Source organism: Podarcis cretensis, assembly GCF_951804945.1.
Source record: "Podarcis cretensis genome assembly, chromosome: 2".
Lineage (NCBI taxonomy): Eukaryota > Metazoa > Chordata > Lepidosauria > Squamata > Lacertidae > Podarcis > Podarcis cretensis.
In genome coordinates, this window is record NC_137171.1 from 41,484,550 (window position 1) to 41,505,950 (window position 21,401).

A 21,401-nucleotide genomic window follows, 5' to 3' on the forward strand; every position below is an offset into this window, starting at 1 on the left:
CTGCACACAGTGTTCTTTAATGTGCATGAGTTTGATCCTGAATTGTTACATGCAGCTGTAGAAATAATTTCAAAATCCATTTTTAGATGTCAGTGTTATGTTAGCAAGTGATGACTGGCAGTATTAATGTTAATTACATAGCTTTAGTAATGAGTAGCATTAAAGACTAACTTTTAAGCATCTCAGTGCATTAATGCGCTTAAGTAACAAAAATCCTAGAGAATGATCCAGTCGCAACAGCATTTTAAGACCTATTGAATTACTTTTTAAAGATAATGATGTAATCATATGCACATTTTCCTGCAAGTAAGCCTCACCGAACTCAGTGGGACGTCTTGAGCACACATGCATAAATAGAAGAATTGCACTGCACAGCACATGTTTAATTCTTCTGTGAAGCCAGCAGGACATAAAAAGCTAAAGTTTGGCTAGATTGTGCCACTAGCTTTGAGGGAAAGCAGAATTTTACCACATGATAAAAGCAACAAACATTCTGACCTAACCCAGCCATAAAGTTTAACATGCTGTGGGGTGCTTTACTATTCCATCTTGTTGATGATAGCACAGGCATTAGCCAGTCAGCAGTCAAACCATAAGTCTCTGGCTTTTCCTCAATGCCTTGGAAATATGTAGAACCATCTCTTCTAGAGCTTGTTCCAACATATGTTTTCAGGGCAGCAAACATGCTTTCAAAGCAGTGCCTTCCTGTGTAAAACGTTAAGGCTATCTTTACTGTAAACCCACCCATTTTTCTTCTTCCACATGGAGATTTCTTCATCCACCTTCTAATATGTTATAGTATCAATGTGCTACCTGATCTTGTGAATTTATTCTGCTCTTGTGCATTGATCACAGGAGTCTAGTTCAGTTTTGTTTTAATCTCGGTATCCCATAATTATTTTAGTTAGGTTTGCAAGTAAATAAACATTTTTAATTGCCATCTTTTCAAACTGCCTGGTATCTGGAAACTAAGCTGTGTGTGTTTGGTTTTCATTCCAAATTGCAAAATTGCAACCTCTGTTGAATGTTTTTAGAGTTCAGGTCAAATAACATATAATATGGTGTGCTGATTGCATCACCTTCTACCAAGACATGCTTTTATCTTTGTAACCATAGAAATTGCCTTCTGTAACACCTCTCAGTGTTTGCCTTCTCCGGAAACCTTTTCCAAGCACTAGGTGTTGGTTGTAACTTGATAAGGCTGAATGTGTTGTTTAGAAGACTTGCAATTATTTCCACTGGATGTGATTTCTTGCAGGAATTCAAATTTTCTGTGACATGCATACAGTCTCACAGAATGCCTCAGTGCCATCTCTCCAAAGAGATGCATTGACAGGAGTATAAGCTGAGAGAAATTTTTGATTTCTGTGTATTTGTTATGTGCAACTCATTCCAGGTTCTTCAAAAGATTCAGCATAATCGGCAAACATTCTCACAAAAGACATTCAGTGAGGAATTTACAGTCAAGTTTGAGATCTGGTATGTTTAAGGCATAAAAATTCATGTTTTATAATTCCTCACAAGAAAAGGGAAAAGTTGACAGCTATGCTTTAAGTAGCGTTTACTTAGCTTTTAGAAAATTGGTCTCATTTTGCCCTTTTCTGTCAGATAACTAAAAGCAGCTAGTTACAGGTCTGCCATAGTCGAAACAAAATAAAAAAATTCCTTCCAGTAGCACCTTAGAGACCAACTAAGTTTGTCATTGGTATGAGCTTTCGTGTGCATGCACGAAATTTTGTTTTAAAAGCAGCTGTGTAATTTCTTCATCTCTCCCCGCCCCCATCAATACATTATGAGGCAATTCAAAAACTGAATCTCTTTGATGGAGCATGTGTTGATCTTCTATTCAAGTAACTTCATTTATTTTGCTACTATATTATAATACTGCTCTTCATTTTTCCAGTATGTAAAATGCCTGTTGTAATGAGAACCACTGGAATTGAATTTTGTCTTGGCTATTCGTGAGGAAATATTACTACTTGATAATGCAACGATTAGGAATTTGGCTTTCTTTTATAGATCGTTGGGGTTCCTTATGTTTCCTGATAAACTGAAGGCATTGATATATTTTTGCTGCTAATATGAGATATGAATAAATATTGATTGATACGGAAGTCAAAAGCAAATATTTACCTGGTTTGTATGAGAAATATGTCAAGTGCATAAGAGAAATTTTCTTGTGAATTGAACTTTCTTATTTGCTTCTACCAGTTCTGCCCAGCACCTTTTGTTTGATACTGACAGCATACTCAGTAATCTACAGACTCATAAACTCAGGCCTAGCTCTCACAAATATTATGAGTTTAAATTCCCATACTTGTAAATTGCCTGGAATAAATCTCTAAAAGTTGCTATACATACCTTCATTTTTGCTTTTGGTTATATTCATTCCAGGAAAGGGAACTGCCTCTTTAGCCTTCAAATATCTTCTTAATTTAAACATTGCTCCGTGCTCTTTCCATGCAAAGTTGAGCAGTCCAAACAAATCTGAGATGACACACATTGAGAGCTCCGTGTGATGCTTCATTTAGTGAGATGAGTCACTTTCATTGGCTGAGCCTCCTAGCTTTTATGTATGTAATTAAGATGCAATAATAAGCTTGCAGGTGTTTCTACTTTAACAGGAAACAGCCAATATGTTTCTCTATGGAGCTTGGCATATCTTCCTACTGTTTGACAAGTAGTCTGCATTCGCACCAAAAAATGATACAGCATCTGAGGACATTGTGCTCAGGAGGAAGATGTTCAAAAGGCTAGCTCATGAAAACATGAAGTCAAATATTTTTAAATCCACTACCCATAGGCCAGAAAGTGGCATTTCTCCCCAGTATGGTCAGCTGTGTTTGGTTTTTAAAACTAAATAGCTGGATTTATAGGGAGGATATTGTTTTGACATTTATTTAGAAACAGACTGATTTGATGACTCTTTACAATTTGCTGCCTCTCTGCAACTAGAGCATCCAGACCTATCCTGGCTTACACTACCTTTTGCGTAGGAATCTAAATGCATGTCAGCATTTCTGTTTGCTTGAGGGGCCTATGTCAATGTGCATTGGTGTGCTTTGTCACCAGAATTTCACCAAGCCCTCTGGAAAGATTTAAAGTTGCTGTGCTGCATTTGAACTCTGCTCTTAGTTAACTCTGAGAGTCACTCAAAAGCCTGTTGTCTCAATAATCTCTGAGCCTTCTTATCCCATGACTTCTAACTTTACTCAGGGGCCTTTGATTTGGGACAAGCATTTTGAGGTTGAAAATGTCTACACCTCTATCCATATGCTTGAACCACATCATCATCATCATCATTTATTATTTATAACCCACCCATCTGGCTGGGTTTCCCCAGCCACATGAAAATCAAGACTTTGTAGCAGCAATTACGTGGCAGAACCTCTTGTGGAACTGGTGGAAAGGTGGACCCAAGAGGGTGGAATTTCAACAAACAGTGTCTAAGGAAGTCCAGTGTTAAAGTGAACACACATACACATTCAAACAAGCTCTCAAGGCCCCGTGAATGAGTGGTTGTAACAAGAAAGAAACCACAGTGTGTACGCTAATAGTTGACACACTATGCTGTATCTGTAATTCAGGATGCTGTATGTTCAAGTCTAGGTAGGCATGTAGTCTAGACAGCCTACTATCATGTAGTCTAGACAGTACTAGTCTAGACAGCCTACTATCAACAAGGAAGACAATGGACACTCCCTCTCCTACTCCAATCTGTCTGCAAAGCAACTTCAGAAAGCCACATGACTGAGTAACTAGGACATTTCAAGTAGTAAAAATGCTGGGCTTCCCGGAGGCTTCTGTTGTGCCATTGTGGGATACAGGAAGCTGGACAAAATAGATATTTGATCTGATTTAGTGAGGCTCTTACATTCTAATGACTAAATACTTTTGAGGCATTAAATAAAGGAACTTGCAGGGCTTTGGTAAAAAGCAGAAATCCGTAATACCTCTCAATCAATGTAAATAGCTCTTCACTTGCATATTTCATGGCAGGTGAGTCATTACAAGTTGCACTCAAAGGAAGTACTGTACAAATAAAAGAGGAAGATGAAACTCGACTATTCGTTGTTTCCATCAATGTCGCATTAGAAGAAAGCCAAAGGGAAGAGAGATTTAAGCCAGTTGCTGTGGTAGCTGGAAGTAGGGCAACAGACACAAGAAGGCTGATGGTTTGGGGTAGGAGGCCAGGTGTTGTGATGACAAAAGCCTCACCTATTGAATTCCTACTTATTATGCAGCTAATAAAGCTGCAGGAGGAACCTGGCCTGAAGAAAGCAACCCAAAAGCAAAGGTGCATTCATTTTGGAGACTGAGCTTATAGAAGTGTTGTCAGAGGAAGAGAGAATTTTTGCTACCTTCTTCCTCGGTGAGATGCGGAAGAGATGAATAGAGGGTATAAAAAACACAAATGAGTCTGTAACTTATCTGATACTTTGCTCCATGGTATTTAGAGGAAGGTTTCGAACACAGCCAAATTGCAACTTAGATCAGGGATCCGTTTGAAAAGTGCCAGTCAGCTAAGTTTACTCAGAAGCATAAGAAGATGCCTGCAGGATCAGACCAAACACCTGACTAGTCCAGTATCTTATTCTGACACTGGCCAGATGCCTATGAGAAGCCCGCAAGAGGCAATGTCACTCTCACTCTCAAGATTCCCAGCCATGGGCATATATAGCCTTTTCTTCCACAAATTTGGGTTGTTTTATTGCTTCATCTGTGAGGGTTTTTAGAAATGTTGGTGTAGGATTTATAATTTTAATTGTGTTTTACTGATTGATTATTTAATGTTTGTAAACTACTCTGGAATCTATTTACAAGAAGGTCATTTTAGAAGCTCCATGGCTAAATGAAACATTTGTGTCTTAGCTGCCTTGATTTTAAAGAACCACTTCTAAAGCCCTGTACTCAAAGTGCCTGTTGAATGGTTTGCTTATTAATGTCCTCATTGTGGGATGTGAAACACAGAGCAGTCAAATACAACATTTCTAGAGTGGACATAAAAGGGGGTGTCTGGACCAGCCAGTTGGAACTTCCTGTTTCCTCCTGGGCTGGGACAGACTTCCTCTATATGTGACCAGAGATGGGCGTGACCTCACCTATGCAGGTAACAAAACAGCACAGGGGATGCAGACATCTCTCTCTCTGACTCCATTCCTCGAAGAAGCAACATCTTCTTAGCCTGAGATGCTCTCTTGGCTTGCAGCCAAGAGAGGACAAAGGAGCTATCTCCTTATGGGATAGATTCCAGGTGTATAGCTTATGTCTGCCTTCTGGGATCCATCTGTGAATAGAATGTGTGTGAATAAACTCTTTTATACTTTTATACAAGACTGTGTCGTGTCTAATCTTTTATGAGGGAATAAAAGGGAAATACCAGGAAACTTATTTTAGAGGCTTAAACGAGCCTGGCAAAGACGTTATCTGCTGTACAAGTTAGAAAGAAGAATGTTACTCTGCTAAATTACAGAACTAGTGTTAACTAGTTGGGATGGATATAATTAAACAATATATCCTCTCCTGCCTGCCTGAACATTCCCACACTCATAACATTGGGCTTAATTTCATTCATTTGCTTTAAAAAGTAGTACCCTTCTTTCCTCCTGAAAAAAAGTCCTCAGTGCTGCCCAATATACGTTTTCCCACTGACACAACATTCATCTCACCCCTTTTAAAGCCATCTAAGTTGGTGCCTATCACATCTTGTGTTTTTCTGATGAGTAAGGTAAAGGTAAAGGTACCCCTGCCCATACGGGCCAGTCTTGACAGACTCTGGGGTTGTGCGCCCATCTCACTTAAGAGGCCAGGGGCCAGCGCTGTCCGGAGACACTTCCGGGTCACATGGCCAGCGTGACATCGCTGACATGTGCGAGCCAGAGTCGCACACGGAAACGCCATTTACCTTCCCGCTGGTAAGCGGTCCCTATTTATCTACTTGCACCCGGAGGTGCTTTCGAACTGCTAGGTTGGCAGGCGCTGGGACCGAGCAGCGGGAGCGCACCCCGCCGCAGGCATTCGAACCGCCGACCTTTCGATCGGCAAGTCCTAGGCGCTGAGGCTTTAACCCACAGCGCCACCTGCGTCCCCCTTTCTGATGAGTAGTTTGCCCTTATTTCCACCAGAGGGCGGCTCTTGGTGTCATAACAGAGCCACATCTAGTCTCCTGCAGCCTCTGATTCTATTTCATCTTTCGGCAGCTGTGCTAAAGCATCTCGGTGTGGAACTAGCAGGCAGCAGCTGCTGGGCAGGTACCAGGCTTGGCTGGTATTCTGTGCTCCTTTGATTTTGTTTCTCTATTTAATCATTCCTTTTCCAGAGGATGGGCTCTGACTTCCCTGCAACGTGTGCTCTTTAGAAGTCCTTCTCCCTAAGGAATTATGCTCATTTAAACAAACAAAGAAAAAAAGATTAGAGGGGGGAAAGCATCCCACAAGCGAGAGGCAAGGATGGAGAAAGAAACCAAGGCATCCACCCAGTACGGATCCCTGGAGTCAACCAAGTGGAAAGCAGCAGATGCAGGCAAAGGTGAGATTAGTTTGCACACCTGGGGCACAGCAGCGAAGTACCAACTCCCTCCCTGTTACTCACTGCACCCCCTGAAGTGGGGCTTAAATCCTTGCAGATCTGCATGATGTTTGTGTATGTGTGCCAGTATAACATTTGCCGGCTGGGTGTCTGCTATTTTCTGTCTTCCTTGAAAGTTTCGCAGCAGTGGAGATGGAGATGGATGTCTTGTTCACATCCCACCCCCTAAAACCCCCACTCCTGGTGATGCTATTATTGTTATTATATATATATATGAATGAGACCCCACCTGTCTGTCTCACTGGCAGTGCAAATGGAGCAAGTTTGCATTGAGTAGCGGCAGGCAGTGGGGAAAATATGAGTAGAGAAACCTGGCTGAGGACCAGACGCTCTAGTCTCTGTTCATTCACAAAAAGAGCCTCTGGCATGGATGGAGTTTGACTGCTGGGCGCACTCTACTAGCTTGGGGGATGCCTCAGTGCATGTGTGGGCATTACAGAACTGGCCAAAATGAGAAATGCACATGATTTGCGGTTTCCAGGAAAGGCCACGTCCCCAAGGGTGAAGCTGAGGGGGATTGAGGTTAATTGATGGCTTTTAGCAATACCCCATGAAGGCACCAGGTAAGGATTTACTCCTTCTCTACTCAGCTATATACCATCTGTGTCAGTTCCCCATTTTTGTGAATGGGCATAACCGGGCAAGCGACAGGCAGGAAGGAGTTATTGCCAAAACTCCCCATTCAAGAATTCAGCTATCTCCTTCTGTTGCTTAGAGAAGCAGCCGCACCTTACCAATACAAATGCCTTTATCAGATCCTCGGTACAGTGTAGACTAGTGGCTAAAGCAGCATGCAGGACAAGGATGCTGCAGTTCCTTCCCCTTCAGCCCCTGCTGGTGGGTGGGTGTTTATTATGTATATATATGATACACAGAAGCATATTGCCATCAGGAGAATAGCACATTTGACCTGCTGCCCAAACCAAGTGTAATGGTTATAAGGGGTTACTTGTGCGTAAGTTGCCATTACGGCTGGTTAGATCGCCTGGTTAACCTTGCCTCGGCTGACAGCCCTTCGCTCCGTGGCCGTTCAGTCGCTTGCAGAATCCGTCAGTGGGCGTTTCTTGAACCTCTTCCAGCAAAGAAGTTGTTTGACGCCTACTCTCCCTGCGCGGAAATCTTCTTGCTTGAGTTCTTTGCTTGATGTAGGTGAGAGAGCAACTTTTTAACCAAGAGAACCTCTCTCCTTCCATAGTCAAAATGGCAGGCCAGTCCTAACTGCTACTCCCTGGTGGGTCTTCTCTAGAGCAGAAGCTTTTGTTATTTGGACCTTTGACACAATAATAATAGCACAGTGCCATTCCCCCTACGGGGAAAGGAAAAGGCATGCACAGATAATTCGGTCTCCAGCAATACTGGTTTCGTTTCAGAGATTCCACAAGGGATTATAATAAAAAAGCTAAGAAGAGCACATTCCCTGTAATCTTAGTATAAGAGTTCAGGCTCTGAAATTGCTGCCAGACTCTTGACAACTATGTCAAGAAGATAGGAGGGGAAATGTGCTTCTCTAGAGGTATAAAGAGAAATGAGCCCCCCAGGCATTGCTGTGAAAGAAATATGTCTGCCTCAGGGGAGTTTGGAAGGTGTAGCTGAGGAGCAGCTGCCAAATATGGAATTAATTCTCTGCAGTCCCCCCTCCATTTCCTCAGTGATATTTTCATGCCATTTTATCAGCTGCTCTTAGATCCTGTTGAAGGCAATGATATGAGACTGAACTGTGGCTCTCCAGAGGTTGTTGGACCACAACTCCCATCATGCCTCATCATGCCTCATCCTCGGCTTTGCTGGCTGAGGCTGATGGGAGTCGGAGTCCAACAGTGTTGGGGAGGTGCACAGGTCCCACATAGGCCATATAAGGCAGCCTGACAGAAATCAGAACCTCTTAGCCATGTGGCCATTAATTGGAAGCGATTCCAGTCCAATCACTGATGGCATTGCTTGCTTTCCTGTCCACCTCTATCCCATCTGCTAACTGAGTTCCTTTTCCCTTTTGCCCTCAGAGGATGAGATAGTGTCTATGGCCGACTCCACAACAACCATTGATGACATTGAAGGGGAGCTCTTCAAAATTGAGAGGATCCGGGAAGTTCTGGTGCGGAGGGAGTCGGAGCTCAGATACATGTGAGTTGGGAAACTAGGAGAGCAGGATGCCCATGGGAGGGCACTCAGCAAGGTGCAAAGTCTCCGTGGGCAGGATCCTTTCTCTTTCCACCACCTATAAGGAGGCAAGAGGCAGCTGGTCCTGGGTGCTCCTCTTCATCTCTCTCTCTCTCTGTGTCTAGATCTGCTCAGTTTCCCTCTCTCTGCTTTGAGTTCACAATTCAGTCTCTCTCATTTTCTAATGGCCCTGGAGTCTGATAATGCTCCCTTTGAAAGGATGTAGACTTAACTCAGTGAGAAGAGTCCACAAGAGTATCAGGCCTCTCTTTCAGCCTGCCTGGGTGGGCGGAATCCCATGTTTTCTCAAGCTGCATATGCCAACTTCAGGAAAGGTCAAATAGCCAGTCTGGCCCTCTGCATCATGGAACATCACCCCCCCTCCCTGAAGCGTGCAAGGGTTTCTCAGCAGACAGCTGATTGGGAAGCAGCTCATGGGAGCATGGGTGTTTTGAAAAGAGCTGCTGTATAGGATGTGTTATTAGCCCAATGCTGCCGACTAAGTTCTGTGTCTGGGGATAGTGAAAATATGAGGTGGGCTGCCTCCAGCCTCTTCACCTAAACCTCTTCACCAAGCCTACATGTGCAGAAGTTGTACACATGTACACGCTGTACACAGAATCTGTACAGCAGCCACTTCACAATTTCTCCATGTTTGAATCAATGGAAAGGGACTACTGCATGACCATGAAAACATTTCCTGGACTAATCTGGTATCACAGGACATTGTTATCTCGCTGAGGTAAAACCAGGTCAGGAGAGAGCTATGGGTTAAAAATTCAGGAGCTCCTCCTGACTATTCATAGATGCACCAAGAGTGGGGAACTTGTGTTTATTCAGACATTGTTGGACTGCAACTCCCATCAGCCCCAGCCAGCACAGTATAGTCATCTCCACCCCACCCCCATCTCTCTCTCTCCCTCCCTCCCTCCCTCCCTCTCTCTCTCTCTCTCTCTCTCTCTCTATATATATATATATATATATATATCTCCCTGCTGAATTGGGTTGGGAGGTAAAGGGTGTAGCACACTGTTCCTGAACATAGAAATTTGGTTTTACTGTCACAGCCAATAGTCATTGACACTGTATATGGTCCAAAGGCTCAAGGGGCCACCACCTTGAAGATCTGATCAGTGCCTGGACAGGAGGCAGCCTGGGAACCTCATGTATGCTGCTTTGGGTTCCATTATGGAAGAAAGGCAGGATGCTCTTGTAAGGAAAATAAACAATAAGTGTGTAATCCTTTGAAAAGCCACCCAAGCTAGCAACCGGTGACACATCTTATGGTACGATTTTTCTTCTCAATCCTGAGCCTACCACAGCCCTTGCCCCTGCCATGTCAATGAGAATGAGATGTAGCATCGCGCTATTTAGAAAATGCAAAAAGAAACTCATCTTCCCTTTGATGACTTCCAGCATCTGGTACTGCAGAGACTGACTGTAGCTAGCCTAATCTGTGCCAGCCCTTCTGCAGCTAAGAATGACTCAGCTAAGCAAAGCTTCTGTGATCCAGCTGTACTCATCCCAATGCCATAGAGATTGGTCCTCATGAAAGGCTGGGCTGCTGTTAGGAACCTATGTATCCCTTGGGGCATCCATGGATCTTTGGATGTACCTTGAACACAGGGCTGGCTAACCTGTGACCCTCCAGATGTTGTGGGACTCCAGTTCCCATCAGCCCCACCCAGGAAAGGGTTTGTCAGGAAAGGGTGGGAGGTGTGGTCTGGCAATGCCTGGAGGATGTGGCTGCTTTAGTGGAACTGTGCAATCCTCCTAAGAAACCCCCTTGACAAATGCATCTCATTTTTACGTGATGCATCCTGGCATATATTTCAGACTCAGCCAAAGGGAAGTGCAATAAGGACCCCAGGGATGCATCCATTGTCCTTTATGCAGCATTATTCTGGATCCCAGGAAACTGCCTGAGCCAGATCATTGGTCCCTTTTGCTCAGGGCTTGGCAGTGGCTATCCAGAGTTTGAGGCAAAGGTCTTTTCTGGTTTGACTTGGAGACGCTGGGGATTGAACCGAGGACCTCCTGTATGCAAACCAGATGCTCTACCACTTCTTCTGGTTCCTGTCCAACAGAAAGCATATTCTTGGTGTTGCAATGAACCCCAAACAGGGGCTGTTAGAGAAGAAGCACCCCCAAATATGTCTGCATTGCAGGTTTAGCAGCCCTGGGCTTTCAAGGAATAGCACTGCTAGGTTTCTGCGGCCTGTATACACATAGAGAGAGATCTAAAACTGAAGTCAGAGGTGAGTCATCATTCATCAACATCAGCCTAAACCTGACTGCGATGTCAACACCGTGCCTCTCTCCTAGGGGTGGAAAGCCCTCCCATTTGCCGTGTTACAGCATGGCCTTTTCCTTCTTGAGTCAGCAGTGCAAGCTGACTTTTTCAAGGCAGTGGAAAGAGGGAGAAATTTCTATAGCTCTGATTTCCATGCTACAGCAGCCTTTGTTTGTTTTCTCCAAGCTCTGAATCACTCCGTGAAAGAAGCAGCCAAGCTGCAGGTGTCAATATCCACCCTCCAGCACACAAGGCAGGTTTGCTCTGCATAGACTGTGGGTTCCACAGAGCAGGGCTAATTTTTGCCCCTGAAGGATATCTACAGGGACAGGAATTTGCAAGGCAGACAAAAGCCTTTTCCTAGATCCAGATTTATTTTCATCTGTCCACCTCCAAATTGACTTAGCTCTTAAACCAGATAAAGGGACCTGTGACCATCTATACACTGTTGGACAACAGCTTCCATCAGCCCCAGCCGGCATGGCCAATGGTCAGGGATGGTGATGATGTAGTCCAGAATCATCTGCAGGGCACCAGGTTGTCCTAGAAGTCATATGTCGTGTGTGTGTGTGTGTGTGTGTGTGTGTGTGTGTGTGTGTGTATACACACACACACACACCAGTCTTCCATAGAGATGAAAAGTATATAGATGAAAACAGCAGTAGCAACAACAAAATCCAACTATCTAAGCTAGCCAGGGATAGAAGAACATCAACCAGAAGTGAACCGGTCTTGCGCTCACTATGAAAAGAGAGCAAAAAGGTGGCTTACTGTTGCAGCTTACTGTAAAAACAGCACACAGTAGAGCTTTCTGGCAGGACCACAGCAGGCAAGTGGGCTCCAGAGATGGTCTTTGGAGCATGATGTTCCTACACCAAGTCAATGGCTTTAAAGTGTAGCCTGAACAGGACCCAAAAGTGATTTGACAATCCTTGCAACTGGCCTGACACATAGTGGGTTGGAAATGATTGTGCCTTCCAACACCTGTCAGAAGGACTGCACTTAGGCTGAAACTTCTGTAGCATCTTCAAGGGCAGCTCTGTTTAGTGTGCATTGCCATAATCAAGCATGGAAGTTACAGAACTGTGAATCAACGTAGAAAAAGGAAAGTTCTCCCCATTAGCTGAAAGTGGGGGAAAAGGTCTCCTGGCAACCTGCCTTTTGAAAAGCAGTGCCAGGTCAATGAGTATACCTAGGGCAGCCATTCCCAACCGGTGCCCTCCAGGTAGACTACAACTCCCATCAGCTCCAGCAACTTGGAATGATGTGAGTTATAGTCCAAGACATCTGGAAGGCCATTAGGGTTGGGAAAGGCTTAACCTGAACAGAGAAGGTGGTAGAAACCCCACCAATGACAGTTTTGGTACTCCCTTCCAAACAAATATAAGGGCTGCTCTCTGCCCACTTCAGAGTTGTTATAGACTTAGCCCAAAGTCTTCACCAAATGTTGCTGCTACTGCTGCTGTGATGCAGACTTGCTGGCTGCTAATTGCCTTTTTCTCCCAAGTACCGCTGATTATCTAATGAATTCTCCCACGCAGCCACCCACACTGGTGACTCTTGATATGACCTCTATGCAATTCTCTCTTCTAGCCCAGGCATCCCCTTCAAAGTGGTCTAGCCTTGTCCTCCTACTTAAGGGGGGGAAACGTACATCAATAGATCCTTGGCTCCTTCAATGTGAGCTTTGTCCAAGGCCAAAAGCTCTTTTTATTCATATTCGTCTACATGAAGCAGGACTCTTGGAACAGTATAACTGAGCGGCAGTGTTGTGGGACTAAACTCTCCTTTCTCAGGTGGCTATGTCCCCTGGCTAGTTGCTCAAATGGTAGCATATCTTGCAGAGGAAGGTAACAGCCATGGGGCTGCTAGAACGTGTGTGTGTGTGTGTGTGTGTGTGTGTGTGTGTGTGTTTCTTTGCTTCAAGGAGCTGTGGCATAAGCATAAATAAGAGCAGAGTATTGAAGTGGGGTCTAATTTGGAGCCTGGATATGCGTCATGGGTTGCCATATTCAGGATTGTGAGTTAGATTTGAGAAGCCAACGCCTGCATTACATTTTGGAGAACTCTTATTTTATAGTGGAGCTGTTGCAACAATGAGGCTCCTAGTGTTTCTGATATGTGTTTCTTTCACAATTTTTATCCAGAAACACAGGAAGCTGCCCTATACTGAGTGACCACCCATATTTTCTTCACTAACAGTGGCTCTTGAGTTTTAGATAGGGGATATTCCCAACCTTACCTGGAAATTCCAGCGGCTACACCTGCAAGCCTTCTGCACGCAAAGCAGATGTTCTACCACTGAGCTAAGGTGCCTTCTCACCCTGCCAGATCTGTTTTCTGTGAAACAGAAGCACAAATGTTCCTGACACTTTATTTTGATATGACTGGCAAAAGGCAGAAACATGTGAACAGCAAAAAGACATCATAAGCCTGTGAAAGTGACTTGGAAACTACAACTAACCCAGAATGCAGCTGCCAGATTGCTGACTGGGAGTACAGAAGATAATTAGACTTGCTGCTTCCACTACAGCAGCTTAAGAGGTAGCTAGCTGACTGATTAGGCAATATGTGAAATAGTCTTTTAGTTAGCAAGGAAATTGTTTTAAGTTTAGAATATTTATTCAAGGGATGCTAAAAAGGCTCCCCCCAACCCCCCAGAAAGCATTGCTTGTGAGAGAAGTTTATGCAGCAGAGTGTATTTTTAAATGGTGTCCAATCTTGCCAATTTAGGTTTTACTTTCAAACTACAGATGGTAGGTAGCACAAAACCTAAATTAAGTGTGAACAGGGCCTTATAGTTTTTCAGTGGTGAGTTGCAGTGCCTGAAAGAGCTACAATCAGATTCCATGCCCAGTTCTTCAAAGGCAGGGGTGACCAAATTATTTCCAAAGAGGGCCAGATTTGATAAAGTGAACATGCGTGGGGGCCAACCAAAATTGTCAAGATTTTTTTACGATTTTCCCCAGAGTGGTTGAGCTTTTTTTATGATTCATTCAACTTGTTGAGCTTTTTTGAGGATTTGACCCCAATAAATAAACAAATAAACTGCCACAGAGGCCAGATTAGGCCCCCAAAACAGACTTTGGATATTCCTGTTCTAAGAACTGTCAGAGGACAGAACCATGGATAGCTCCCTCTGTCTGCTTAGTGTGCCCCCCAGCCCCCCCATAAAATAATAAATCATATGCCTCTATGAGTTCATTATGTATGCAAAAACAAGAGTTCTGACATAGCAGCAAAATACCTGTATATTTTCCTCATGCAGTAGAAGAGGAATAGCAGTTGCTGTGCTTTGAAAGAGCAATTCTTTGGGTTTGTGTAGGTGGTTTAGCTGCCTTATCCAATGCCCTGCTGAGTTCTGCCGGCAGCTTGGCATGAAGAAAGTGGAAAAGCTCTTCTCCCTCTTTCATGATACTAGAACACAGGTGCATCCAATAAAGCTAAACATTGGAAGAGTCATAATAGGCAAAAGACAGTACTTCTTCTCACAGTGTATTATTAAACTATGAAATCCAGTGCCACAAGAAGAGGAGGAGGAGTTTGGATTTGATATCCTGCTTTATCACTACCCGAAGGAGTCTCAAAGCGGCTAACATTCTCCTTTCCCTTCCTCCTCCCCCACAACAAACGTTTTGTGAGGTGAGTGGGGCTGAGAGACTTCAAAGAAGTGTGACTAGCCCAAGGTCACCCAGCAGCTGCATGTGGAGGAGCGAAGACGCGAACCCGGTTCACCAGATTACAAGTCAATTGCCCTTAACCACTACACCACACTGGGATTACTACCAACTCTGGGACAATGTTAAGAGATGATCCACTAAATTCACTGAGGATAAGGCTATCTCTGGCTCTAGGCACGAGGGCTATGCTCTGCCTCCACAGACAGTGGTAGTATACTTCTGAATACCAGGTGCTGGAAACTATAGGAGGAGGAGAGTGCTGTTGAGCCGAGATCCTGCTTGCAGGCCTCTCATAGGGATCTGGTTGGCCACTATGAGAACAGGATGCTGAACTAGATTGGTCCCTGGCCTGCTTTAGTGGGGCTCTTTAAGTAAAAGGTGGAGGAACAGCCTGTCCATTTCTGGCCTTTCATATTTGTTTTTTTAACTTTTCATTTTCTCACTCATTAGAATCTTAGAATTGTAGAGTTAGAAGGAATTCCAAGGGCCTTCTAGTCTACAATAAAAGCTCAACTTTTAGGAAGTAAAAACTGCGGAATTGGTTTTCTGGAGCAGATATTAAAACCTGAATGCAATCACCATGGAATTTGCAGCAGGGAAAGATCCACGATATAAGATGATAGACATTTGTGACCTTGACGTAACAGTTTGCTTTGCAAGCATTTTCCCAGAAATCCGTACAGCAGGTTGTAGGCACTCTGCACTGACTTCTCAATACTTCCAGAATAGCCAGCCTTTTAGTTAAACTTTGAGCCAACAATACATCCATGACAGTGATGATGTCAACTGCAAGGGAGCAGGAACTCTAAATCAGGGGTCAGCAAACTTTTTCAGCAGGCGCCCAGTCCACTGTCCCTCAGACCTTGTGGGAGGCCGGACTATTTTTTTTTTTTGGGGGGGGGGGGAAATGAATGAATTCCTATGCCCCACATATAACCCAAGATGCATTTTAAATAAAAGCACACATTCTACTCATGTAAAAACACCAGGCAGGCCCCACAAATAACCCAGAGATGCATTTTAAATAAAAGGACACTTTCTACTCATGTAAAAACACACTGATTCCCGGACCGTCCGTGGGCCGGATTTAGAAGGCAATTGGGCTGGATCTGGCCCCTGGGCCTTAGTTTGCCTACCCATGTCCTAACGCATTAAGCCAAGGAGGACTATCCTATATTCTCAGGTCTCAACAGCAAAAAGAGAGATATAACAAAATGTGGAAATGTCTGTTGCTTAAAACCTACTGTGCATTCTGATGCATGTTTACTCAGAGGAAAGCCCCACTACATTCAGTGGGGCTTACTTCCAAGAAAGCATGCATAGAATTGTGATCTTACCAACTCTCCCTAATCCCACCCCCCATCCCCGATTTCTTTACATGTGAAATTGTAGGTTGTCAATTTACTATGATTCAAATTGGTCGGTCCTTCCGGGGTTAGGAAAAATTGTATTGGAGGCTGGACCTAGACCACAGGTTGTCAGTTGGCCATGCCTGCATTCTGCCATTCTTAATGGAATATGGTTCATAATGTGGAATCTGGTGCTCCTGGAGATTTCCTGCTATACAGAAGTATGCCTCTAGCCCTCATGTCTGCAGGGAAGGGGGAATTATTATAATGAGAGTAGCTGCTACAAAGGGTTTAGGAATCAAATGGTACCTAGGTGGGGTCTTCACTCATCATTTAGGACCATTTTTCTTTTCACTTTTTAAAGACAGGCTGAGCAAGGCTGTGTGGATTAATTAGCACATCAAAAGACCTCTGTGAAAAATGGAAAACTCAAGAAAAAAAAGAGAGATTGCCAGGATGGTTACATAATGTAATGCAATTAGATGCACTGTTCTGATGAATGTAACCCGTGTATATTATGCACATAATTCTTTTGCTGCAGGGATGTGCTATAGGAAGTAAAATTACACAGACATACACAAAAGGTAGCCAACCCAAATTCGCTGATGGATAATACAAAAATCTCTATTGTGGCACTGTAAAGACAATTAGATAATAAAATTTCATTAATTTTAGCCAGCTTTCTTTTGTTGTCAGATAAAATGTATTTGTTTAAGCCAAGGGGTCTCCATAAATCATTACAGAATTACTTAGTAATTCACATTCAATTTAAAAATAAGGCATGAAATGGGTGTAAAATACCAATGTTGTTGTTGTTATTTAAAAAAAAAGAATCCAAGTTCTTAAATTGTATCTATCTCCTTGCAATGCAGTTGAACAGCTCCTAATTTCTGCTTTACTGTACATGGCTCTTTGAGTCACTGCAGACATAATATAATTCTATCTGCTCATATTGGAGCACCCACAATACGATAGTACTGCACAGCAAAGTTTATTATACATCTGTTTATTTCAGTACAATCATATCCCACCTTTCTTCTTTCAAGCATCTCAAGACGACATACACAAAGTGGTTCCCAGAAGATCTCCCATCCAGAAAATGACCAGACCCAGACCTGCTTAGCAGCAGCAATGGTGACTGCATCATATGCCCCCAGACCATGCCCTGGACTAAGGGGAACTAGATCAATGAGACACAGCTGACATGGCATACAAGGACTACTTATAGGAGTTGCTGCTATACTGTTTCTGGGACTTTTCCTTGTGCTGTTGTTGTTGCTATACCCCACCCATCTGACTGGGTTCCCCCAGCCACTCTGGGTGGCTTTCAACAAATATAAAAGCATAATAAAACATAAACATTTAAAACTTCCCTATACAGGGCTGCCTTCAGATGTCTTCTAAAAGTCAGAAAACTGTTTATTTCTTTGACATCTGATGGGAGGGTGTACCACAGGGCAGTTGCCACTACTGAGAAGGCCCTCTGCCTGGTTCCCTGTAACTTCACTTCTTACAGTGAGGAAACCACCAGAAGGCCCTTGGAGGAGGACCTCGGTGTCTGGGCTGAGCGAAGGTGGAGACGCTCCTTCAGGGCTGAGACTGTTTAGGGCTTTAAAGGTCAGCACCGTATGCTCCAAGTACACAGCCTTCTCCATTTTCCATGGCTTGTTAGCCATAGATCAAGCATCACTGCAAGCTAGCAAGTGTGGATCAATATAGACAACTTTTGCTCCCAGCAGCCCCAAGTTAAATCTAGCTAGGAATTCGATTTCTAACCCTTAATGATTCTAAGAGTGATTTGGCACCCAAGGCTACAGATAATTTGCAAACCACAGGTGCAGTTTCTTCTGACTATCACCAAGTTGTCCTCAGAAAGGTGAATTAGTATCTCACTGCCAAATATTCTTGAACGCTGTTTTCCCTCCTCTGTCTCAGTCCTGTCCAAGTTATGATTCCTGTATGTGTGTGTTGGTGTTTTCTGAAAAAGAGCATTCCAGGTTATCAGATTATTTTAGAAGAAGCCCTCCACCCAAAGATGCTTCTTGTAATCCTAAAAGCATCACATTATAAAACCAAAATGCAGTCTAAACTGAAGGAGAATGGAGAGAAGAAACAGCTGGCATGTGGGGAGGAAACCTGAATAATGTCTTCTGTATAAAATTATTTCTTGGCTTTGAATGGGTATCAACACATTTGGCTGTATTCTCATAGGGTTTCTCCAGTGACCAAGATAAATTATAGGGTTGCCTATTTAGAGAGCAGTATCCTCTGGAATTATTCAGCTTGTGACTGAGTCATTAGAGGAGCAACATTGATTCAAATCCATTTGCTGGGATGCAGATCTATAGTTTATTATTTCTGTCGCACTCCTCAGTGTACAGATTTCTCCTCTTATTCATGAAGACAGATTAGGCTGAAAGGCAGTGACTTGCCTGAAGGGCATCTACAGGTAAGTCAGTTTCATGGCTGAGAGAAGATTGTAGACTGGATCATCTTTGTTCAAAGCTCTCAAACAGGCTGCCCTTGATTTTTTGCAGTAGGTTCTGTGTTCCTGGGAATATCTCTCCCTCTAGTGCCACCACTTGGTCCCTGCCATTGGTTCATGATACCTTGCTACAATGTTGGAGCTTGATCTCCCTCGTAGTCTACTATAAGCCCAATCACTACAAATGCCTATTCAGAAGAAAGGGCAAACCCATACATGCTGTTCATTTGCACAATATTTGGCCGTTATTCCACATATTCTAGTGCAATTTTCTGGTCGTGTTTCATTGTCACAAGGATGAAGAAGTGCTTTAATCAAGTTCAGGTACGCAATGTAATAATACTGACAAATCTGGAGGTGTCCAGAGGTGTCCTGGGATGTCCAAATATCCAGTGGCGTAGCGTGGGGGGTGCAGGGGGGCCCGGCCGCACCGGGCGCAACATCTGGGGGTTAGGGTTAGGGGGCGCAAATCCACGGGTTAGGGGGCGCAAATCCACAGGTTAGGGGGCGCAAATCCATGGGTTAGGGGGCGCAAATTACTTGCCTTGCCCCGCGTGCTGACAACCCACGCTACGCCACTGCAAATATCCAAGACAATCCCAGAGGCTTTGGGAGCAGCCTGATTCAGTCTGTGACATTGCATTGGACACCCACCTTAGAAGAGCCCCAGTTCTCGTCAAATCTCCCTGATTTGGCTTGGGATTCAAGGTTTGTCTGAAGCAAATGTGTATGCCCCTAGTGTAAACCCTCCTCCCACAATGGATTGTCTTCTACAGCTCCTTAAATGATCCCTTGTTGCATTCTGCATGTAGAAACGCATGCTGCTTCACTTACCTGTCTTGTAGCAATTTACTAATTTGGAAGAAAGGTTGTGGAGCAGCTAGAGAGTTTTAAAGTGTAAAATGCAGGTGATGGATTAGAAAGTGGAAAACGATAAACAAGAAATATTCCACATATAATCTGTTGCAAGGTAGTATCAAAGGCCCCAAGCGACTGGTTTCAGCCAAATGTGTCCAACCCAGCTTGGAGTTCTTCCAAGCAGCATGCTGAAAGGTAAATGATTAGGATTTGCATCAAGGGATGCTCAAGTGACTTATCTCTGTGGTCTCTTGTGGACAAGGGAATGAGGCTCCCTCCCTTGTCTTTTCAGGATGGATGACATCCAGCTTTGTAAGGAAATCACCAGATTGAAAAAGGAGTTGCAGACGCTGATTGCAGTGCCAGGTAAGGCCCAAACCCATGGCAACTCTCCCAGGGAGTGAGTTTTCTTAACACCTTGTTTTTCCATAAAGCTTTGTTGGTGCCATCCCCATGTATTGAGATATGAGGAGCTTGTGACCTCCAGCTATTGCTCAAATATAACTCCAATCACCCCTGTCCACTGGCCATGTTGGATGGGGCTGATGGGAGCTGGAGTCCAATAACATCTGGAGGGTTGTGGATTCCCCACCTCTACCCTATTCACCAGTGGGGTTTGCCATTTGCAGGATCACTTGGCCTCCAATGCCACTAAGCCAGGAGAATGGGAATTAAACAGGCCAATGCAAAGTTATCCTAAGATTTTTCTTGTCTCAGAGATGCTTGGCTAGCTTTGGAATCTGAATTTTTAAATGTTAAGCAAGGCAGGAGGAGAACCCAGGCATCTCAGAACAGGTGAAACTTACTAAAGCTGTATAAAACCCATTCTGCCACAACTACCACGGGGGAAAATAATAATAGTTTTATAAATAGGTACTGCTCATAGCATTGTCTGTCACACCCAGTCCCAGTTAAGGGGTGCCATCATTAAGAAGTGAATAAAGGTTAGAAAAAATCGAGAAGAACCTTCATGAAAGGAACAAAGATTTACAACCATCCATAGGAGGTCATAGTGGAAACCACCACTATGTTTGGTTGGAGATGTTTAGACAGAGGACTGCAAGTTGGTCCTGAAAGTCATTGTTCAACACCCCAAATGTTTAAATACGGTAAACTTTCTCAAGTCCAAGGTGCATCCTCCTTTTCTTCATGGTGCAGCTTGATCAGTACCAACTCACTCTCTGTTTGTACAACAGTGCCCTACAACGTGGGTCTTCATCCTCCAGGTCTTGTCCACTGCATAGCACTGAGACTTTCAGCCCTGCCACTCTGCTTTTCTGCCCCTCAACCACTTCCATCTCCACCAGCAAGCCAAGTTGTCCTTATGGAGGGGCTACTTAAATGCTGCTTATCCATTGCTGGAGAACAGTTGGGTGCATACTTTATATTTATCTATTATCTATTTATTTAAAAGTGTGTGGATGGGTTTTTGGAAGATGCCTGCGCATGAATTTGTTCTATGTGTGGAGATCAGTGCATACTAATCAATGCACGGTCTTCGTAGTCAGGCTCTATTCTGAGGTCATGAGTATCATGACGATCAGTAGTTTCTTATCTGCTGTAGCCCTCGTCCTCCTTCAGAGCCATTGTAACATAATAATATTGTTGCCTTCCACCTCTTCTGCCCTTGAGGACTTATTGGATCATTCTTTGTCTAGCTTCTCCCCTTTGACCTTATCACCTTGGGTGACCCTACTGGGAGTATGAGACTCCTGACGGCACATAGGAACGTGCAAGTCCATTCACCATAACAAGGTGATGATTCTACGAGTGAGATCTGGCCTGCGAGAATAGCCTCTACCAAAGGCATCATGGACTTTGAAGAAGCATGGACTTGGGAAGAGAGGGAGAAACGAGCTCCAACTCTACAAGGCTACGATTCTGTGAATCAGTTAATTACAGAGCAGTCTAAAGTCAAGGAAGAGTAGAGAGGCTGATCTATTGTCACATTTCGACCTCTACAAGCTTCAGAATTTGTCTTTCCTTTTTGC

General features: G+C 43.9%; 1 protein-coding gene across 3 annotated transcripts in view; it reads left to right on the forward strand.

Moving 5' to 3' along the window:
• LOC307210401 (bMERB domain-containing protein 1-like) overlaps nucleotides 1-21,401 on the forward strand; it is a 33,907-nt gene that overhangs the window by 7,397 nt on the left and 5,109 nt on the right. Inside the window, exons 1-4 of one of the 3 annotated variants that reach the window (XM_079966296.1) lie at nucleotides 6,181-6,251; nucleotides 6,320-6,528; nucleotides 8,589-8,709; nucleotides 19,703-19,776. In XM_079966296.1, coding sequence (XP_079822422.1) covers nucleotides 6,450-6,528; nucleotides 8,589-8,709; nucleotides 19,703-19,776 — 274 coding nt within the window. In that variant the 5' untranslated portion in view covers nucleotides 6,181-6,251; nucleotides 6,320-6,449. Of the gene's footprint in view, nucleotides 1-6,165; nucleotides 6,252-6,319; nucleotides 6,529-8,588; nucleotides 8,710-19,702; nucleotides 19,777-21,401 lie in introns of those variants that run through there. The other 2 variants (XM_079966297.1, XM_079966298.1) reach the window with 2 other exon arrangements.